This window comes from Euwallacea similis, chromosome 9, assembly GCF_039881205.1.
Source record: "Euwallacea similis isolate ESF13 chromosome 9, ESF131.1, whole genome shotgun sequence".
NCBI lineage: Eukaryota > Metazoa > Arthropoda > Insecta > Coleoptera > Curculionidae > Euwallacea > Euwallacea similis.
In genome coordinates, this window is record NC_089617.1 from 5,235,921 (window position 1) to 5,258,902 (window position 22,982).

At 35.9% G+C, this 22,982-nt stretch overlaps 1 protein-coding gene across 6 annotated transcripts; it reads right to left on the minus strand.

Annotated features, from left to right (window-relative positions):
* Positions 1-63: 63 nt before the first annotated feature.
* On the minus strand, positions 64-21,153 carry Iml1 (GATOR complex protein Iml1). 6 transcript variants are annotated; one of them, XM_066393085.1, is made up of 23 exons: positions 21,089-21,153; positions 18,310-18,656; positions 17,844-18,253; positions 17,602-17,789; positions 17,354-17,550; positions 15,015-15,304; positions 14,769-14,959; positions 14,419-14,718; positions 14,170-14,298; positions 12,331-12,348; positions 8,827-9,241; positions 8,315-8,509; positions 8,067-8,265; positions 7,254-7,325; positions 4,295-4,344; positions 2,169-2,252; positions 1,911-2,109; positions 1,701-1,806; positions 1,434-1,643; positions 1,216-1,376; positions 992-1,157; positions 621-949; positions 64-523 (listed from the first exon to the last, which is right to left on the minus strand). In XM_066393085.1, the coding sequence occupies exons 1-23, from the start codon at positions 21,135-21,137 to the stop codon at positions 338-340; spliced, it is 4,491 nt and encodes a 1,496-aa protein (XP_066249182.1). In that variant the 5' UTR covers positions 21,138-21,153; the 3' UTR covers positions 64-337. The 6 variants fall into 6 exon arrangements, with proteins under 6 accessions (XP_066249182.1, XP_066249180.1, XP_066249181.1 ...); XM_066393083.1 differs by lacking the exon at positions 4,295-4,344 and adding an exon at positions 4,707-4,777; XM_066393084.1 differs by lacking the exons at positions 4,295-4,344; positions 12,331-12,348 and adding an exon at positions 4,707-4,777.
* Positions 21,154-22,982: the final 1,829 nt, after the last annotated feature.

Sequence of the window (22,982 nt, forward strand, 5' to 3'; positions counted from 1 at the left end):
AATTTCATGTAAGACTAAGGTAACTTTAACTCTTATATTCAATATAGGCAAAATATAACTCTCTTAAAATAACAATCAACTGCATTTTCTATTTTGATTGATCACAAATTTGAGTAGCTCTATTTGATAGGGTAAAATTAGTATGCATATTAAAACACAAGTTCCAGAAGGGAGCTAATTCTCATAAAAACAAATTTCATATAAGTTTTGTCAGAATTTTTTTACATGCATATTCCTAGTAATTTAAGCCATGCTTAGACTCCAAGTTGGCCTTTGGCTTATAGAGAATATACCGGGGATTAGAAAACTTTGTGATAACTTATAATCAAACTGTTCCTTATTGTATAGAGGATAATGACTTGGCATCCCAACATTCCATCCAAAAACTTCGAAGCCTGTCTTCATTGTTATTACAAAATGCTTTAAAATCTTTCAGACATTTAATTTGAAAGTTACTGTCAACTCCTTGATTTGTCCTCCACTTTTTGCTAATCATATGATTCCAACACCACAAAAAGCCCATCTGAAATTAAGTTTCTTACATCAATATATTGTGGAGAAACCCTCTTGGATCAAATATAAAAATTCCCCCTTTTTCCCACAAGTTTTGAGATTATTACCTTCCTGGTATTATTATAATCAGCCTTATTTTTTCCCGAAACGTGCCTTGTTATATAGGCCTCATGAGGGCTAGGCACTACATCTGCATGAAGTGAATACTTCGACGTGGTATTTGGCCTGCGATCTTTTAGGCTATTAGCGCGACTTCTTTCCGATTTAGGCGAAGATATCAAAACGAAAATAGTCCCAGTTGCATGTATGTATTGGTGTTCCCGAGATGGATTTTGATTGTTTGGTGGTTCGACCAGACATTTCAAGAAACCAAATCGCTGAATTATGGCTTCTTGAAACAGGAACATTCGGGCTCTCCACGTATCTTCGCTGAAATCTAGTAGAGGTTGCTGGATGTTTCACTGTGAGTGATATTTACCCTTGAACATGTGATTTTCTCCCTCTAAAGCGGATATGTTGAGCGGCACGAAAATGGGCCCGCGCAACGGGTCAGATTTGTTTGAGTAAGGTAAAGCTAATGGATCATGGGGGATGGGAATTAACTGCAAACCACAGCCTTGACCTTTTCTGTGCCAGCCAAATAACTAATAAAACATTGAAATGTGTAAAGTAAAGGAGAGTTTCTGAGCTAACTTGTATTACCAGTTCCCCTACAATTGATCCTGACGAAGTCAGCCACTCTGCAATTAGTTCATAAGCTTGATCAGGCCGAAAAACAGTATGGTACCTCGCATGCCCCCATTCAACTCTATCGCTCTTCCCCAACACGTCAGTTTCTAATCTCAATTTCTTATATATCACGTCTGCTTACAATTAAGCAGTTTTTATAAGGATTAATCAACATCATCAGCGAATTATACCTTCCACGTCGACTTCCCCGTAATCAGGGTCGATTTCCTCTCTGAGAAAATGCATAACGCCATCCTCACTGCTCTCTCCTCGTATGGAAATTGTTGATCCAGCAGAATTTACAGGGACGCCCCAGTTCAAAGCTGGCTTAATTTCGACTTCAAGGAATTCACTCTCGAAACTGTCAGGGTCAGAGTAGGACAGATACACCTCACGTTCATCTAAGAATTTGGGATAAACTTATTTTTTAACTTGCGAAAAGTGCAGCAGTTACTCACCTTTGTCTGTAGACACATAAAACAGGCAAAATCCGTAAACGAAGGGCTTTTTTGGGTCTCCAGAGGCGTGTCTGATCAATTTTTCCTTGTGCAATCCTTGCATTACCTGAAAATGTTTTTGACATATACGCTCCATGCAGTTGATCACTATTATGTCGATGCATCATTCTTCTAATGGAAACTGAACTCTTTCAGAAACTATTCCATTACCTGTACGCCCTTCTCAATTGTGGTGATACCTTCCATGTGAGTCATCAACCAACTCACCGCATCCGCACTAACGAACGTGTAGGCTGGAAGATTCTGCGATAGATTAATGAAGGAAAAACCCCGAAGTGGGTGTTTAATCGCCTCGATTATCTCTATAGAAGAACAAGAACACTTCAGTGGCGTCAAGGCGGCAGACAAACTAGATTTGAATAGAAAAGCAAGAATTTTCTATGATATTCATTGCCTATAGAGACATACTTTTCTTCTGTGTCAGTAGTTTCGATTGGTTGATCTTGAGATCCCTGAGACGCTCGTGAGCGTTCCAATATCTTGGACCCCGACCTAGAAAACAATGGATTTAGTAAATTTCTCTGTAAATTGCTCTAAAGAAAAGCAAACTCGGGGTGCAAAACCTTATTCATCTGCTTTTTGATTAGGAATTAATGGTGTACTATTGCCGTAGAACACTGTCACCTCTATCATGGGCCTCCCAAGGTTTCTTGCCCAAAAGATCTGAATATCGAAAAAGTCCACAACGTGAATCTGTAAATCCGCGAGCAAAATTGCTTGGATATATGTACATCGTTTTTGACAAGAAAATTCGGAGCTCTCTATATTATTATACAGTGTAAATCATAAGGAACTGTACATATTTTTACCATAGAACAAGATTACTAAGACAAATTTGTTGACTAGGTATAACTATTACTTCATCTTAGTTTTAGCAAATGTGAATAACTCTTTTTCGAAAATTCATATATAGGGTGATTTTTTTGGTCTGGAAAAAAACTAATAAATTTTTTGAAGACGGTGCTAGATTTTTTGAACTCTGAATACATTATCTTATTCATGCACAATAGTGTATACTTTCACTAGAAAATGAAAAAAAGCAAACTGGCATTCCAAAATTATAGTAAAAACCATTTTTGGACAAAATGTGTAAAACTACCGGTATAATAACAATAAAAAATGTGAACAACTTTTTAATGCCCATTCGATATTCTTCCTAGTAATCTTGTTCTATGGTACAAGTATATACAGTTCCTCATGACTCACTCTACTGGGTGTTTTTTAGTGATTGCAAAAATTTTTATCCATGGATTCTACATCGAAAAATAATGCCAGTTTGCTATATAAATCATATTGCGAAAATGTTTCGTTCAAGAAAGACAGGGTGTTGACATTTAATAATACGCTACTGGGTTTTCTAAAATTAAAAATAATGTGATTTATACACGACGACGGTGTTCCATTACATTTTAGTTTAGTTGCTCGCCAGTACTTGAATAATATATTTCCAAATCACTGGATAGGACAAATGGGACCACAGCTTTGGCCGCCGAGATCTCCGGACCTAAATTCTATTAATTTCTATCTCTGAGGGCATCTGAAGCAATTAGTTTATTATGGTCCAATTGAAAATATGGATGAATTTCGTATTATAGCATCTTATGAGACAATTCAACTTACGCTTGGAATTTTTGAACGGGTTCAACAATCAATATGTCGGAGAATAGATGCTTATATTGAAGTAGGAGGAAGTCATTTTTAACAGCTTTTGTACATTTTTGTTAATAAAAGATAACCTACAAAATGTCATTAAAATATCTCTATTCTTTTTGAAGAAATTTGTAAATTTTTATTTTTTTAATTAAATTTCAATATCCTGTATTTCTTCAACGAAGCAGTTTCGGAATATGATTTATATAGCAAACTGGCATTATTTTTCGATGTAGATGGTTAAAATTTTTCGCAATTATTAAAAACACCCTGTATATAAGAAAATCTGAAAGAAAACATGAATTATAATACTCTGTCTACCAAGTATTATTATACAGGGTGTTTTAGTAAGAAATAACAATAGATTGAGGGTGGATAGATCATCTAAAATATAGTTAAATATAGTTAAATAAGGACATTACCATAAATTTCGTCGAAAACCCGATTTTTTTTATCTAAACCTACTGTTAATCCACTCCCTATCACCAAAACATAAATACGGTTACATTTTTAAAATTCACATTAAATTTCCTATAAGATAGGATAGTTTTTATTAGCACATATGACTTCAAACCCAACGTAGCCACTAAAGAATAGGAAAATCTAAAACTCCACATTTTTTGGTATTACTCAAAATTTACTAAAATGCCTATATTTCGAAGAAGAGTCATGGTAAGACCCCCATTCTGGCTGTTTTTTACTACATTTTACAAGGTCTGTCCACCCTCGACACTTTCTTCCGGAAACACCCTGCATATACTTAATACGTCATAAAATCTATTATCTAAGTGATCAAATTAGAAATATCAGCACTGAATAAGATTAATGAATGGTACTGAACGTGATCTTCAAAACGAGAAAAGCAAAAACAGTAAAAATCATACCTAAATGACGAAGCTACATACCGCTCATTGGAGCGTGCTGTTGGAGTATTCTGAAAGCAGGAGTATTTGCAGGTTAAAATTACTACAGGAACCAAACCATTTAAAGGTATAACACTGAACACAACTCATTTCATTAAATACCCAAATATACGCGAATTACTACTACTATAAAATTAGTCAATGTAACAGATTAAGCCTGAGCAGACCAAGGTCCTAGCTACTTCACCCACAGAACAATATCCATGGAAACTTCGAAATAAAGACACGGTATTGGTCAGCTTCGTGGTTTCTATGGAAATCACCTTTCAGGTAAAGTTCCCAGTACATTGATCTAGCGGGCCTAACAGAGGTTAACAGACAATCTACACATGCCCCATGACCAAGCTCTATATTAAATATGTTTTGGTCAAACCTTGGGCGGGGCCTATCTGACAACCTGTTGCTGCCCAATCGTTCCCTGAACGGCGAACTTGAACCGATATTCTGAAAATAGCACAACTTTACATGTAAAATGAGTGAAATATCCAAGATTGGTGTTTATTCCCATTAATTTTAATTTTAAATTAATAAAATTAATAAAAATTAAATTAATTTTAATGTATTTACATTGAAGTTGCCAATAAAACACAAATCTTGGGCCCTTGAATTATCATGTGTATTCTATAGCAAAGCTGCAGCACATGCTTAGATTGAAGTAGAGTTTTGAGTTTCTGGAAGAGTATTTTTTATTGTCATCAATTAACGCACAACATAAACCATAGATAGCACTAAAGTAAAGTTCGAATGTTATGAGCCAAAAAAATTGAAAAATGTAGCAATACAGATATTTTCTTGACAATTTTGGAACGAGAACGACATGAGCTTCACTTTTTTGCTATATTCGAACAGAATTGCCACTCACATAAAACAATTAAAGCATTAGTGTCACCATAAAGCGAAAATGAACGTAAATCGCTCATCACCTTCCCCATATGCATTAATGAGACCGCAGTGGTGGTAATTAAAACCTCGTCGCATTATACACATGTGAATTAATAGTCAATATCATTTAAAGGTGGAGGAAAAAATAATTACACTGCTGAATACGTGATGAGACCTTTCGAAAAAGGTATCCCTGTGATCCCTATTTATATTTAAAAAAGTTTTCGATTACAACATCACGCTCACCCTGTAGATGTCAGAACTCTAAAATGCCTAGTACAAGGAGGCACCTTTTTAATTTAATTAAAATAGGCGTGTTGACGGATTTTTGTTAAGAGCCGTCCATTTTAGATATAATTTATTTCATAAATTTGCACCATACTGTACAATCCTTAGGCTTTATAGGAATTTTGGCCATAACGCGATCGTCATCTCTACTGGAGAGGTTGGTGGATAGTGTAATTGAACTATCAGATTATGCTCGCGATTTTCCGCTTTTGACTATTCTGCTATACGTGACGACGGCTAAAAAAGAGCATTGCTGTCGCCAAGAGTCACAAGTGAAATTAATTTGACAGCAATGCTGTTCTTGTGGAACGGTACAAGTACCAGTTTATTGAATCGACCTTCATACAACTGAGTCTTAAGGTTAACGTAGTGTAATGTGACCTCTGAAGAGACAGTTAAAATTACCTAAATTGTGTCATCGGGATATTATGCTGTTACTACAAGTACGTGAAATTTTAAACAAATATTTAATTGAATTATGTTATTGTTTACCACTTCTTATAGCAATCACTGCTACTCGCATTGTTATTCAGCTCTATCTCGAATCATTCGCCTTCGCCTTCGCCTTCGCCAACCGACAAACATACTCAACAGAAAACGCGATTTTTTTCTTGTTTTCAGCGTGGCACAGTTTTAACCAACACTTATTATGTTTCTAATGGCATTAAAGGGAAACTAAATATATACATAAGTTTGGTTTTTTCTCGAAATTTGACATCTTTCACAAGCGGTACAAGCGGAGGTGTTTGCCATTGTTGTGTGAAAAGTAACTATTTTGTGTACAATGCCTTCTTAGAAGAAATGATATTGCCAAAGGAGTGATTTTTTGTAATTAGTAAATGTTTCAGTGAAGTGGCCTTTTTAAATTTTTCGTTCAATGCATTATCTTATTTCATACCGCCCAGACAAATCTGTTTAGACCCTGTTCAACATTACAATACCTGATACTATAATGTTGTTGCTAAGCAACCTTGCCAGACTCTATCGGTTGAAAAGTTACAATTTCTTGAGTTAAACATTTTTGTATTAATTAATTCATTGCATTATTTATTTTTTGCAGGTAAATTGTCCAATCTTTATAAAACTAGCAGCAAACGCATTTAATATTGGTGGGTTTCGATAAATATCTAATGATGTTTGACTATCTCAGAGTGATAAATAGTGCGTTCGCCATATCTTCAAGAAAAATTCTTTGTTTAGACTTTGAATATAAATAAATCTAATTAAGCGACAGTATAAAATGAAATAATATACGATACAGATCAATTAAATGTTATGAGTATTACTGTACTCGTGGATATTTTCCAGACTCAGCACCTAACGTCGCCTCGTCCGTAAACCGATTGTGCTATAACAAGCCATCTACTGAACTTGAGAGGTAAATAACTATTCTCAGTCAGACACCAACATCAATTAAAACTAGCCCAAACCAATAGAAGCAAATTATACAGTATGTCCCAACATCGACCTATATTCTAGGAAATAGACTAGGCTCTCACCTATGAATGACTCAAAACAAGAATGATAACGTAAAAAACGATTATGCATATGACGGAATTCGTCCGAATGCGAGAACTCCCATCATATTTTGCTCAAATATGGGACTCTGTATGTTTTCCTCCGTTGATTATGAGACGATTTAAAGAAAAGCAATTTCCCTTGGCATGATTTTCCATTACATCCCTCGCATGAAACCACCTTCAAAATACCCGACAAAAAACCCGCCGTCATGAAAGTGACCATAATATACCTGCGTAAAACTGCTAATACTGTTACGCCTGGGTTGGGCTAATGGCGGTAAAGTTTGAACGCTCAGTGACATCTACAACATGCAAAAACGGTCTAAAAAATCATGCAAAGAACGTTAGATGATTAATAGTAGTTGAAATACTACGCATGGTAATAGCAATAGTAGTAGGTCACTATGGCTACGAAAGAGCAGTAGATAAATTGTAAAAATATTAATTATTTTTTAAATTCCCTTAGGGCCAACTAGATCAATGTACTGGCAAACTTTTGCTGCGCGGTAATCTCGATAGAAACCACGAAATTAACCAACACTGTGTCTTTATTTCAATATTTCCAGAGATACTGTCTTCTTGATAAAGTCGCCAGAACTTTGATCTATGGACCTTAAGGAAATTTTCGTAGGGGCATCACGGGATGTGCAATCTGATCAATTGCAAAAAAAAATGAGATTTTAAGATATGTTTGAAAGGTAAAATGTATAAGTCAGAGAAATTAGCTGCAGTAATTCAAAACATGTATTTGCTGCGAGTTACTAAAAAATTGCTTAATTTCTGAAGAGTTATTTTTTGGCTTCTGAGACCCCTTGTGATTCCGTGGAACCAACCTTGATCGGTGACAAAAACATCCAGTTACATTCAATGTACGCCTTTGTTCAGTGATGGACATACGTAATGATTAATGTACACTTAGTACGTCTCTGTTTAATCAGAAATTAAAGTGTCAGTTTGCACACCTAGTGATACCACACTGATTTTAGTTGGCTACTAAACGTATTGCTGTCCTTTTTACAATTGACAACAAAGTTTTAACAAACCCTGGGCTTCTTTGACACATTATTCGACCTCTTCAACTTATTAACAGCTGTTTCGATGAATTTCAGAAACCCATCAACCATTTGAGTGTGGTCCGCGGTGGTAGGCAGAGTGTAGATATCGCATCTCGGAGAACCTTCCACTATCTCTTTGGTACTCTCCTTATCCGAGGTGTGCAGCGGCAAAATATACACCCGAAACCTTTGGTAGTAATTTAGTGATTTAAATTCTCCAATTCCAGTAAACATACCGCCAGTATTTGAGAGCATCTACCAAACTGAAGTCGGTGGTATCACCTCCAGTGCATACATAGTGGTCCAAATAGTTCCAATTGTAATGCTCCAGCTTTTCCGTGGTGAATGTAGCGTAAGACTCTTCGTAAGTGTCATGATACGGGGCGTGAAATCTGTATCTGTACTGATACTTAAAACCCGGGTATGGATGCCTAAAATGTACACGATGAATCAGTGAAGCGACATCCTGAGATTGAAAGCAGATAGATAGAATTTTGTGTTCTTGTTATTACTGACTTGCGCTCCTAATATTGTAGTGTAGGGATGAAGATGGCATTTTCCAAACGTCTACAAATATTGCAAAAACGTCGAGGAATTTAGTTTTTTTGCATTTTCGATTTTTTTTTATCTTTTATATTATTTTATATTTATATATTTTTTTTCTATTATCATCACCTAATATTAAATGATTCACATAACATCCTATATGTAAAGTCCGTTAAACGCAGTGAACCGAATAAAATCTCACCTAGGCCTATACCTCGTGACCGAAATCGTAGTTCCCGAGAGTGAAATTTTGTGAAACAATCTACCAATTGATAAGTAGTACGTCTCATCATCTTCCGTGGGACTTTTCCGCAAAATGTTCGCCCTGATCGGCTGTCCGGAATGCGAACTCGAACTTTTATTTTGCCGATGCGGATTCATGAGAATCAATTGAAATCCCTGGGCCAATCTTTGAGAAATCAGCTCTTTAAACACCTCCTCTGTTGTTAGAGGTCGTTTGTAGGTTCCGCGGGACTGAGCAAAGTCCGCGTACACGCTGTCCGGTGCCAGTTGGTAAAGGGAAACTACATAATCGGTGTGTAGGGTCCGCTTGTCCGGGAAATAGTCTGTGGTGATGGGCAGGCAGGCTGGGATGGTGAGCGACTTCCAATCGACTCCTAGGGATGTTGTAGGATGTAGTTGCTTACATTGTTTGGGAAGCAGAGATATTCTCGGTTAATTGGTTAATCAAGCGCATGCAACATTTCGCGTATGAATAAAAAGCAGATCTTTCGGATACGTGAATGATGCTAATCTCATAACCGTTCATGGATTAGACACTAACACAAAACACTTAATACTTTTTATTCACTTTAGCCTACAAGTACAACACTAAAGCTACATAACAGAAGCATTCGAAAAGAATCCTCTAGTTGCAGATTTCAAATGAACGTTTCTATTGACTCCCAAAAACGTCTCAATTTCAAAATCACGAATTATCGGTTTACGAAATGTAGAGGTCTATTCAAAATGCTTGTGTTTGGTTAAAAAAACATTTCAGAACTACTTTTATGATATACAATACAACACAGGACGGGTAGGTAAGTATTGATTGGGTTATGATACGTGGTATTACACAGAATAGGTAGGTAAGTATTGACTACGCATAAAGGTTTACTTTTTTTATTAAGTATAAAAATTACCACGAATTCATCTACGAATATATTTAGACACAAATAGTTGTTATCCCTGGGGCCAGATTCAAGAATCTGGTCCCTGGTCATGGACGCACACGCATGCTCTTCTTATCTATAGAGTGCATCCAGTTTAACATTATCTACGGGATGTTTCAAATTAGAACCACATCATTCAGATCTCGAAAACGATATAGATACAAACTTACCCACACTAGATCATAACTAAAAGGCTTTGAAATGTCGCTGTTGAATTCCTATTTTACTTTCTATAATACGACATATTTTTCAAACGGAAGACTTTTCAAAAACGCCCTATGTATCAAAAACGAAGCAAATTAGCCACGAAACAGTGATACCATAAAATTTATCTTCAAAATTGGATTCAGGAACGGGAGTCAATCCCGGACAGTTAAATTTGGATGGTTCCTATCTGGGATTTATTACAGTTTCGTCAATAGCGTCTAAATCCATCGGACAAAGATAAATCTATACGACAATAACTTTTCTGTTACCGCCAACTTCATCATGTATTTTGATTTATCAATTCAATCATTCGTTCATCTAATTTGAACCACCGTGTAAGTCATGTTATATTGGATCCACTGTATAACTTTATGTTCCCAAGAATAATAATTTTAATGACTTTTCTTCTCGTTTTAGTCAAGATTTATAAAGTAAAATTTTACATAAATTATTTTGCCTCTATGGCTGAAACTAAAGTCGAGGCGAAAAAGTAGCTGCAGAAGGGATCATAAGCTTTTCTAACAGCAATATCGAGGCCCTAAACATCAAAATTATGGTACAACAAAGCTTGAACGGGTTGAAATATACTCTGAGACACTAGCCTAGCTAGGAATTACTAACCAAGCGATTATTTCGGTTTAAAAGTTAGAATTTTAAATTATATATAAAACTGAAGACATTAATTCCTTGATATCAGCCATTTTCTCTTCAATATTACTCTGCACCTACTGAAACACCAAACGCGATTGATAACACCATGCAATAAATTCATCATCTTGATAGCTAATTTTGGTTAGAAATACGTTGGAAACAAGTTTATACTTGCAAAACACACCTCAAAACTTTAATAAGTGACTTTGATGAGTGTTTAGTAACACGCGCACTCTCGGTTCGGATACGTTTGTTCTATAAATAAACCTTTTTTATGATTTAATTATAATTTTTATTATTTTAGGTACAAAATTACGTAATGTTGCAAGTTTGTGTGAATTCTTCCAATGTGTTCTGCTATATTTGTGGTCCGTTTACATCGAAAAGCGAAAAAAGGCAATTTTCCCATTGCTGGAAACCTGTTATGGGGTTTATTTTAATATTAAAATTAAAGAAGGAATTCTTGTGGGCCCTGATATAAGAAAAATAATTAATGATCTCTCGTTTTAATTGAGCCTGAGTCCTCTAGAAAAGACGGCATGGTTAGCATTTGTAGAAGTGACAAGAATTTTGTTCGGAAACTACAAATCGCCAGGTTTCCATGAAAAAAATACATTTTTATTAAATGCTTATCATCAACTAGGATGTAATACGTCACTGAAAATTCGCTTGCTGCACTCAGATTTGGGTTTTTTTCCGGAAAATATGGGTTCAGTAAGCAATGAAAGAGTTTATTTATTATGGTTAAGTACCGAGTTGAGTTTTTTTGTTACACTTTTTTGTTACGTTTTTTCGCTCTAATCGGTATTTAGTAAGATCCTACGTACCTTCAAAGTAGCAAAAAATTGCTGTTTTGGAAAATAACAACGTTAACTCAGTGGTTTTGTTGTCGGACTTCCAATATGGTGACACCGAGTTCAATTCCCAGTAAAATGACAGTTTTTCCTATTCATTTTTTTTTTTGGTAGAAGGAAAACTGTGTGCAGGCTGGCGTATTCAGACTCTCGAAAACGCTTGACTTTACTGAAAAACTTTAATCTCGAAATGTCTTTGAAACTAATGAAGATCTCCATATGTTAAAAATAAATTAAGCGTTTTCGTTGGAATGTATGAACGTAAAAGTTAAAAACATTTCACTTTCTTTATGACCATTTGCAAACCTCCATTTTAATTTATTTAGACATAAGCTGTTTCAGAATAACATGTTCCTACGAACGTTTTTCTTAACTCGCTCACAGGAATCTACAGTACGCAGTTGGCAGACTTATTCTGAAATACTCTGTATAATTAAGATTGTCAAAAAACCTTTAAAAAAATAGCAATCTATGATCGGAGTCGATCGATGTTAATTTGCCTTCAAAAAAATCTACATTAATTAATAATAGACAACCTATCGATAATCGCTTGGCCGTAGCAATTTCTGCGCCATTTGGTATATTACTCCCCATTTTGGTCAAAAAGTTACAAGGTTTCATCAAGCGCTAAGTTACAGTTTACCAATCGTTACAATATGAAAGTAATTTACAGGCGTCTACAGACTACAACCAACGCAGGATCAATCAATATGTAATTAAGCCATCTAGGGCAGAATTTACATTTTAATTGAACCTCGCAACGTACCCAAGCACAAATGCAACAACTACAGTGTAAGTGAAGTAAAATCAAAATGTTCTAACCTATGATTACGTCATTGACTGCACATCCAGAGAGCCCAACAATGCCATGGAACAGAACAATAAATATTGAACAACTTCGATAGCATGTAACCAATGTCTTGAAATTCGAAAGTTTAATTCCCAATAGTATTCAACATTCAGGACCCACGCGCCTTTAAATCCACCAAAATAATTTCCCTTTGTTATGGGCATATGACTGTGATGTATTGTAATATTTTGTTTAATATAAGGGTGGTATAGTAAAAATCTAACAAAGCGTGTTTCATGGGGACCAGTTGGCTATAATAGCTGCTCGACCGTACAAAATTGCCAAATTTTGTCGCATTTACTTGTATGGTATTACATATGTTGATTAACTCTGTACGAGGTGGTTCAAATTCGATTTACGGTTTTCTCGGAATCTGGAGGAAACATTAAAATACTAATAGATTCTGAGAAAACCCTAAATCCAATCGAATTTGGACCATCCTGTACATTTGTTAAATTTAAAACATTGTCCGAAAGAGCCCAAAAATGCTCGTCTTTCTTCTATTTTGAATCGCCTTTATTGTTTATGTATCTTTTATTGTTTCCATAATCCCCATGGAACTCACATTATCTGGGATATATCGCATTTATTCAAGTTAGATTATTCTCACTATAATAAATAATTATTATGGTATTAGTAGTCGATTAAGGATCGGCACGTGTACACCGCACCATACAGGGAGGACACTTAATGTAGAAAAGTATGGTATCAAAATTCGAGTAAAACGTTATATGAACACTGAGGGAATAATTTCTAGGGTTGTAAAATAACTTTAGCTCTAACGAAAGGTATTTTTGACATTAAACACACGTGGCCACCGGTATAATATTCTAAACCAAACAAGTATTTTATTTGTACTTATCATAAATTTTGAAAGATTCAGCACGTGTGGACCAGCCATAAACAAATAGTTGAACCATTGAAAAAAAATTTAACATACTGAAGCTGTTAAGTGTTTCCCTGGTGAATAAATAAAGCAACAACCATGATAGCTTAACCTCCTGAAATATAAACATTCATAGTGGCACTGGACTGAGGTGAAAATTGGGGAAAAATTAAGCGTTTTATTTTGTTATTCTTCCATATGCTTGAAATCAGTTCCAGATGCGGAAAAACCTAAATGTACGAAATATCTATTTAACGATCAAGTGTAGTGTCGACGTCGATTAAAAATGAAGACAGTTTATCGCGTGAGCGTGGCGAATTGGTGGGATGAAAACAGCAAACGCTGCCTATTTATGAAATTTGCAAAATCATGCATTAATTGGGGAGTAAATACTGAATAATTTCTGTATTCATTAAAGGAACGTGTTAATACTCGGTCGAGGGGAAAAGTTGTGTAATACATAGGGGGCAATATTCTGCGTAGGTCCACAAGTCCAGCTTTGGTCTCAGTATGTCTCACATAAACAATTATTTTATATAACATTTAGTTAGAGACCTACACGGACCTGACCAGCCCGACTGGAACCTATCCCCGACCCGGCCCGAAATCGGATTCGGGACGAGTTGTTGCCTTTTTAGGCTTGGGTTGTGCCGGACTTGGGTCATCAAGCCCGATAGCCAAGGCCATCAGGATTGATAAAACCTCGGCAACGGCTAAAGCTGGCCTACAACATGAAACAAAAATTATTGTAGGAATAAAAAGGGAAGTTTTCATTCACGCTTAAAATCGGCTGGAAACTACACCCTGTATACATAATATTATTATGTAATTAGTAATAATGAAAACGCCGTTTTTAAAAAAGCACACCTGGCATTGCCAATGTAAAAAAAAAAAACAGAAGTCCTTGCAGAAAATGAATGCTTACCTGTGGTTAGTGCGGGGGTCCATTCCTGTTCACCAGTGGCTCCCCACAAAAAGGTAAGGCTTTTGGTGGAGTGCCTTACCGAAGTAGAATTGCCAGAACCAGGGTTTTGACTTGGCCGCTTTTTGCAATCTAAAGGGAGGATATAGTATGCATAGTCGCATCGAAGTTATCAGCGATTAACCTCCGTCACAAAACTCGTGAGACATATATTACCATGTTTCAAAGACAAAAATTACATTCCTAACTTACATTCTTGCAAAGCGGATGTTACCACAAGTGACTTTCTTTGCCGCACTAACACCCGCTCCCCTAAATCGTATTGTGCCCCATTGAGAGCATCCCCTTGAGCCGGAACAGCCTGATAATGATGCTGCTGAATCAAAACCCCCGTGGGACCCTTTGGAAAGATGTGAGTCCACCTCCTTCGGTTCGACGTTAGCTTAATTGTAACGTGTGAAGGATCGAATGGGTTTATTAATGCTTTGGATTCGTGTGGAGGGGAACCCTCCGAACCGACCACCATTCGAACGGGAGGGGAGAATTCTTTATCTTTAAATTTAATGTTACTGGCACGTCTTTGCAGGTAAATAATTAATGACCTTCAGTATGCGGGGAAGTCAGGGGATTGGTGGACGCAGAGGGAATTGCAATTGGTTGCGATCTGTCACACCTGTAATATGATATATCGGGATCTGACATTTTCCTTCTGGTGCCTTTGGTAAATTCTTGGGAGTCCAACAGACTACCAGAACTTCTTTTATGGCGCGAAGGGGGTTTGCTCTGAAGGAATCTAAAACAGAAAATTGATTTGCCCTCACATAACCAACTACTATTGACATACTTACGATGACTCTTGAACATGATGAGCCGAAGGCAATTGAAAAACTGCTGCATCATATGCGTCATAGTCAAAAAACGTACTATGAATGCAGTCTTCTTCAGACAGAAGTTCTCTCTTTGTAATGCCATTGAAATTCCTTTTAATCTCGCTGTTTGTTAACGAAGGAGGTAGTTTTATTCTCGGTATAAAGCTCGAATAAGGAATCTTCTTATTTATAGAATAAAACGACAAATTTGTCCAGTGGGGCATGGAGTAATCGTCGGGTACATTTAAATGGGCGTCTTTGTTGTGGAACTAAAATAGTCCTGCGCTTTTAAAGGCGCCACTATGCAGTCTAATTCAATAATATTTGGAAATAAATTACATATGACTAGTTTAGGTATGATTTTCGAATCATCCTCCCAAGAGAAATGCAAAATCAACTTCCGATACCCAAATAGTAACATAACATTACAATATAACGTTGGATGACCTTGTGCAGGAAGGTTCAAATCTTGTTTCAAAATTGACCAGAAATCTTATCATTTTTGTTGGGTTACGAAAAACCTGTTTAGGTAAGGAGATTGTGCTGGCTTGTTGGGGTGTGATCACGGAAATATTCTCCAATAGCGATGTGAATATGGAAACCTACTTGTGCATCTCTCTCATTATGTAGAGAAAGAAGGTAACGTTAATCAACTAGCTAGATAGTAGACTAGAAAATCTTGAGTTTTCAGTTTTAGGCCAAAGGAAGAAGAAAAACTCTGAAGTTACAAAGATTTTGATAATATTTATTATATTCTTCAGGGTTGCGAGGTCATAATCAGTCTTTATCGTACCTAATTTGCACTAATTGGTTCAAGAATTTCAATTATCTTCCTTTTGTGTCTTCTATGGAAAAAAAGGGTATCCCAACAAGAACGCAAAATTTAAATTTGCGCCAATTTTTCTGTTATGCTTTGACTGTGAAACTCCTTTGACAGCTTGATTTAAAAAAATCTGTAATTTTTAAAAATGGACCAATATTCAACACAACGTATTTTAATTATTAAATATTATTTCAAAAATCGCGAGTTTGATTGCCGGGAGACGCAAATTGCGTGAAATTTTTAGTCGGCAAAACATTCCAAATGCCTCAACTGTAATAAGACTAGTAAGAAAATTTGAGGGGATTGGATCGATTATTGATGTGAAACCAGCGGTATAACATCAGATGTGAAGCCATTGGTTTGTCCACGTCGTTCAGCTGAAAACATCACGACTGTTTACTAGAATGTGGCCAAGGGTCAAAGAACATCCATTTGGCATCGCGGACGAGAATTGAACATTACACCAAGTAGCATGCAGCGTATTCTTGCTAAAGCCTTGCATCTTCATGTCTGTAATAACTCAAGTCTACAGATCATGGACAGAGAAGAGAATTCGTCAATTGGATCATTGAACAACAAAAAGTAAACAGTAATTAATAATAATATGACTTTTTTTCTCTGGGGTTTTTTGAAGTCGAAAGTTTATGTGAACAAGCCCACGATCTCTCAAGCTTTGAAGTAGGAGATTGGATATCGTACCACCAAAATTCAACCACATTTATACCAAAAAATGTTTTAATATTTTCTCAAAGAACGCTAACGTGCCAGCAAAACCAAAGAAGGCATTTATCATATGTACCTTATGATTAAATGATAATTTCGATATTTTCTAAAAAAACGTATTTTATTTTAAATTTAAATTTTGCGCTCTTGGCGGGACACCCTTTATAACAAGAGCAGTACCAAAATTTGATCTAATTTACCGAACAATAGATAAACGTCTTTGGACATTAACGTAGTGAGCGCTTGCAATTGAGCATTAATTAAAACCTTAAGGAACCAACTGAGAAAAGAGTGGACTTAGGCAGAGTGTTACCGCACTGTCTCTTTTCACATTTATTAATAAAATTTGTGCAGATTATGTTGAAGTCTTCCATGTCTTTTCAATGTCAATTTTCACCATCTCCAAGAACGTTCCTTTAGGATAATTAAGTTTGTATCCAATATAATACGTCCAAAGTTTAGAAGATGGCCATCAACCTACTCTACCTTTACAAAACGTAGGGATTGTGCAAGTGGTAAAAAGACTGCACAAGGTACAATATGCCTCGGACAGAAACCAACGAAGTGAGAGGAGTCAGTACGGCTGGCGTCTCCACTTCGATGTTTAGATTAGTATCGATTTTGCTGCCTTCGTGGCACTTCGCTAACCTTTGCCGGAGGCATATTATCCTTTTGCGGTTCTTTTCCCACTTACACAATCCCTACATTTCCATTTCAACTGATGATATCTATATACACCACTGACTGTTGATGCCTGTGAGATAATAAATACCTTAAGCAAAGGAACTGCGTGTAAAGGCTGCTCCCCCACACACACTAAATCACTTCCAACGCCTCCATCTATGATTCGTTGTTTGGTAATATTAGTAAGCTCTCTATCCACTTCAAAAACACCAACACCTGGAGTAACAACTACACTCAATTGGCCGGTGCGATCAAAACTTCTATCTAAATAGTGCTTTTCAAACACTAAAAATAAAAACATGTGAACATAAAGCAAGAGAAAAATAGAAAGATTACCATTTAATGACATGTTGAGAACCTCTAAGAAATTCCCCTGAGCTGCAGTGCTATTAGTAGCTGCCGGGATTACATTGTTAGGCCTGGCATGATATTTTAAAACGACATTTAGATAATCTTGAAATATTTTCCGAAGCTGGACTAAGATGTTACTCCAATCGTCGTAGCGCTCGTTTTGTACTGGCACTCTATGGGTCAGTACTGGCGTTATTAACTCGCATCCAGGTAAAACGCGCTATTACCTATAAAAATCTTCATAAAATCGCCCTCTATAATCCTTTTGCAGGCATTCCCTCATGTGCAGAGGAAATTCCTCCAAGCTACTGGCTTCGTAAAAAGTCCGAGAAAACAAAACAATGGTCACTTCGTGATTGCTCCCATTCTTTTTCCATTTCATGAAAAGATCAGAAAGAAACCCATTCACGGCCTTCTCAAAATAAAGATCTCCATATATATCGAAATCCCACATTTCTGACGACATTTGCAGGAAAATGTACACCATGGCAGTGGACGAACGAAAAACGATTTTAGTGTCCCCAGTAATGACACCGCAAGCCACTCTTTCACCCTGGGACCACATTTCGTACACTTGACACCTTATTGTGCCCATACAAAACTCCAATTTTTTATTCATATACACGCAGCTATTTATCTGAAAATTTTACACGTAAATAATAAAAACAATAATCTTATGATTCCTATGCTCACGAGATTATTTTTCAATCTCCACATCTCCGATCGACCCATATATTGATCTCTGAAAGTTAATTCGATGGAATCTAAGGCGACATCACTAGGATTAACCAGCCGAACTATCACATCCTTATATATTTTGAGTCCAAAAGCTGAAACGACGCTTTGTTCGACGCTTATAGTCCGAGGTTGAACCAGCTCGTCTTTGAACGATGTTATTTGTAAAAGAAGCCGAGGATAATCGTCCTCGGTTTCTATCCTTTGGCTGCCATCCTCCTCTTGAGGAGCAGGAGAATAAATTTCGATAATATCGTTCTTTGAAGCTTCTGGATAATCTTTCTGGCTTATTACAAGATCATCTTCTGAAAATTCATATTGACATGTATGAGCTGCAGATATCTTTCTTCGGAATTTTACGTATTTTACATGACTCAAGAAATTACTGTCCCTTATAAAAGTATCTAGATCAATATTTAGGAGAATTAGGGAAGTCTATAAGAAACAAACTGCTGGAACCTGAGGTATTCAAATACATGTATCCTTAGAATATCATAAATAGGTATTTGCAGTTTCGTACGTTGCTCAAGAAAACTGCTACAGGGCCGATATAGTGACCATATTTTTTTGGTGAAATTTCTTCTATACACAATCTTCGGAAAAAAATCTCAAGCCATATCTTGTTACAATAGTATACAGAGGAGTTTGCTAGCTCGGGACATATTTGGCAAATTTTTAACATCGTGCCGGGTTTGATAGAAAAATCTGTTTTAGAAAACATCGCTTTTTTTCATCATTTCTGCATTATATGCACTCTTAGAACTATTTCTATTCTTGACCTTATGGTGAATGCATGAATAAAAGGTATAACCATCACTCTATGAGTAAGAAACGTATCGGAAATCAGCAAGGTGACAAGTGGTATGCACTTATGTCTCTTGATGTTAAGAATGCCTACAATAGCGTGGTATGAGCAGTTGCAATAGGAAATCTATAAAGGAGAAAACTGTTAGGGTATTTAATGCACACAATTACTGATTATTTCAAAACCCGTAACATCATAGTAGACGGAAACTATATTTTCGTAACGACGGCTGGGGCATCTTAGGGTTCTACCTTATGCCCTTTGCTGTAGAATTTGCAATGTCATCCTCTCTTAAAAAATGTGAGTTCAAAGAACGTTACGTTCAATGGATTCGCAGACGATACCAGGGGTAAAACCAGTGGGCCAGCACAAGGATCGATGAAATTTGCCTTAGAAAAGACTGAATCGGTAAATGAGGGGTCTATTGCAGAGGAATAGTATTTACCTCAGGCAACATCAATGTAATCCCAAAAAGATTTATTAAATACTTTGGAGTGTTTTTTGGAGAGAAGACATATTTTGCGAAGTACGCAAAACATGTAGCACAGAGGAACCTTGATAAAATAGTTTCATTTTAAAGACTTATGTCTAATATAGACGGGACCCAGTAACCAGAAAAGAACTTTCCTGTATGACGTGGTTCAATCAAGCATATTATATTCCGCACCCATACGAAACGATATGTTTCTCATAAAAAAGTTCAGGTCAATATTGCAGGCTGTGCAATAAATAGCGCTATTGCATGTCATAAATGGATATAGGACAATTCCCATTGCGACCACTCAGGTGATCGCGGGTGTACCACCAATTGACCTACTTATCGAAGAAATGACATTGTTATACTATCCAAACAGAGATAAAGAGGCTATCAAGAACAAAACTATGCGTAAGTAACAAAATCGGTGGGACGAGGAAAGGGAAAAAAGACAAGGGACAAAGAAGTTGATTCCAAACCTCGACAAATTAGTGAACTGTAATAATCGAAAAACAAGTTATTTTCTAACTCAGGCATTCAATGAATGTGGCTGTTGTGAGTTATTCACCAACAGAATTGGCAAGACACGTGAGAAGTGTGACGATTGTGGTGCGCTCGAAACCGCAGAACATTATATTTATGATTGTCCGAAATGGCATCAGTAACGAATGAACGGAAACCTCACTTTAAACGTGGAAATGTATGTTAACAATAAAATTAACATCATGTTTGAAATAAAGAGAAATGGTAAAATTGTGAAGCTTGATAACGTCAAGAGAGATGGAAGAAACAAGAATTGTACAATCAATCAGTGCACCCTGTGGAGGCTTAACACATTTTCAAGGCAGCGATGTATATTCAGAGGAGCAAATCTGTTGCTCCGACCGAGATAAACCTGAGGTTTTTAGTGGATAGGCCCTTCAGCGAATCCCAAACTATCCAACAGCTAAAACACAAGACTGGATGTGACCAAAAAAAACAGAAATACAAAGGAAAGTAAAAACTAAAAATTAGTCAAATCATTTGTAATACGCTAAATCATGATGAGTACATGAAAAGGTTTTAAATTAGGCATAACAATATCGAAGTCCGTAATCTTGTCTCGTGACCCTTTTCTTCTCCATTCGACAGTATGAATGTTTGAAATTGCTTTAACTCTGGATAAATCGAATAATCTTGTCTGAAACCAATCAGGAGGTTCATGTACTGGGTGTTGGAAGTAAGTATTAGAAGACTCCACTCTAGTGAACGATGATATGAGCAGAATTAAAATAATGATTTTAAAACATGATTCTTGGTTTATCATACCTGGATAAAAAAAACATATGACCTGAAGAAATATAAATTAAACTTGTGTTATAAAATGGTAACCGTTTTATTTTTTCTTGCTTCATAGCACAGTTTCAAAATTCCAGCAATTTAGATCCGTGATACAGTCATTGAATCTGTCTACTTACCGCTAAATGTTTTTTGATGAACAAGCAGTCTAAAAGACCTCATTGCCATATTTATGTTCCTAATTATTATCTGTAAAACATCCATAAATAAACAAATATAACGAATTATTTGAGAATATAAGCGTTGAACATGAAGCTAAGGAAATAGGTATAATAAATTTAGCTAAAACATGTCCATGAATCTTTAGTACGGTATAGCGTCGATGTAGTCGACAAGTCAAAAGCAATCACCAACCTATCAAGAAACAATCATCAACTGTGTTAAAAAGTAAATGGTAAACGTATCAAGAGGTAGTCAACACCATGAAAATAAGCAGACGCCGGAACGTCAAGAAACGGTTGCTAAACTCGTGCTATCTCTGATTTAGTAAGAACGATCGTTATAAAATGAGGATATTTTAGTGCAATGTAACTAATTTAATTAAATCTGTCAGACTGAAACACTATCTTTAGGGTAGAAATTTAAAAAAAAACAAAAAAATACTACTTCAAGAAATAAGCGGGCAAAAGACATTTCAATATTTTTCCCATAGCTACGATAAGCTTTTGCGATGTTTTGTCTAAAAAATTCTGAACCCAAACAATTATAAGACTGCATTTATTCAGGTTGCTAAGTCTGTAACACATCAAATTTTTTAAAAAATGAATGTGTTTGGATAATTGTAGTTCCAAATTTAAAAAATAGTGGAAGAATAGATAGATAGAATCAAAATGGGGCGAAATTGTTACCTTTGGTCAGAGGCAAAAAAAGTCCAAATCTGTGTTTGTATATTATATGAAAAATAGGAATGATAAATTATTTAACCATAGCTTGAGCTCAATTTGGCTATTTCCGCCTCTTGTACATTACAAATCTCCTCTGTGTCAACTTCCAACTGAAAAAAAAAACAATTCTAATTGTTAGAAAAAGGCAGAAATATATGAAAAGACTCCCAATAAGTATATTATACATATTTCTGATAATGGGCAATTGCTTTACCTCTCTGTTGAAACAGACCTATAGATTTTGTTAATGTCAAATTTCTATTATTACAATAGCAATGCATTCCTAAGGGCCTAATCAATACAATGCTATCAACATAGTTATAGGCTATTTTCCATAGAAACAGAACTTAGATATTGATCAGATTTTTGTGTTTGTGGAAACTACCTTGATGTTAAACATAGTCAAGAATCTGACAATTGTTTGCCAAAGAATTATTTTGATTGTATATTGAGATACCGTTATACAGTACAGAACAGTTTGAAGAAAGAACTGTTGTTAATTTACGATTGCCAATATTTGACTTGGGGAATTTTAATTCTTTTACAAATTTACCATAGAATGTATGAAATTGTATTAATTTATTTGGTTTTTTCTTAATAAATGCTGAACTTTGGAACAGTAATGAGTTGATTGTTCACATTTAAATCTTTTCACTTTTTAAGCCTGCATTTATTTTGTTCGTGTGTTAACTTCTCAAGAATTGAGGTGTAGGATTATGCTTCGCCCGGCATTATAGAACTGTTTTAACACTCATATGTATATTTCAAGTTAACACATGGGGAAAGAGTAATGTGTGATTATAAAACCCAACATGTAGGCAAAAGTATACAAGGTGTTTATCCTGTAGGCTAATGTTATTTCCTTCTTTTGATTTCTACAAGACTGATCTAACAGAAATGGAGCCTTACATGATGCATAGAGGACCTGAACCTAACCTGAACTAAGTAAAACATCTTGCCCTTTGGAATGTTGTAGGTAAAATGCTGGAGCTACTTACAACTATTTTCAATAAAGGAAATGGATTTCCATGAACACCTATTTCAATTGAGCTTGATGCTATCGCCTAATGATCAGGCTACTCTATTCTGCCTTTTCACCATAAAATAAGAAAAAGCACTTGACGGATAG

Excerpts from the sequence above, each read along its gene's own strand:
- Iml1 (XM_066393083.1), bottom strand. The coding sequence starts at position 21,137 with ATGGCAATGAGGTCTTTTAGACTGCTTGTTCATCAAAAAACATTTAGC. Across the intron at positions 8,266-8,314 it reads GATGCTCTCAAATACTGGCG|GTTTCGGGTGTATATTTTGC; the intron begins GTATGTTTACTG and ends TTACTACCAAAG. Across the intron at positions 1,644-1,700 it reads TTATGTGTCTACAGACAAAG|ATGAACGTGAGGTGTATCTG; the intron begins GTGAGTAACTGC and ends CCAAATTCTTAG.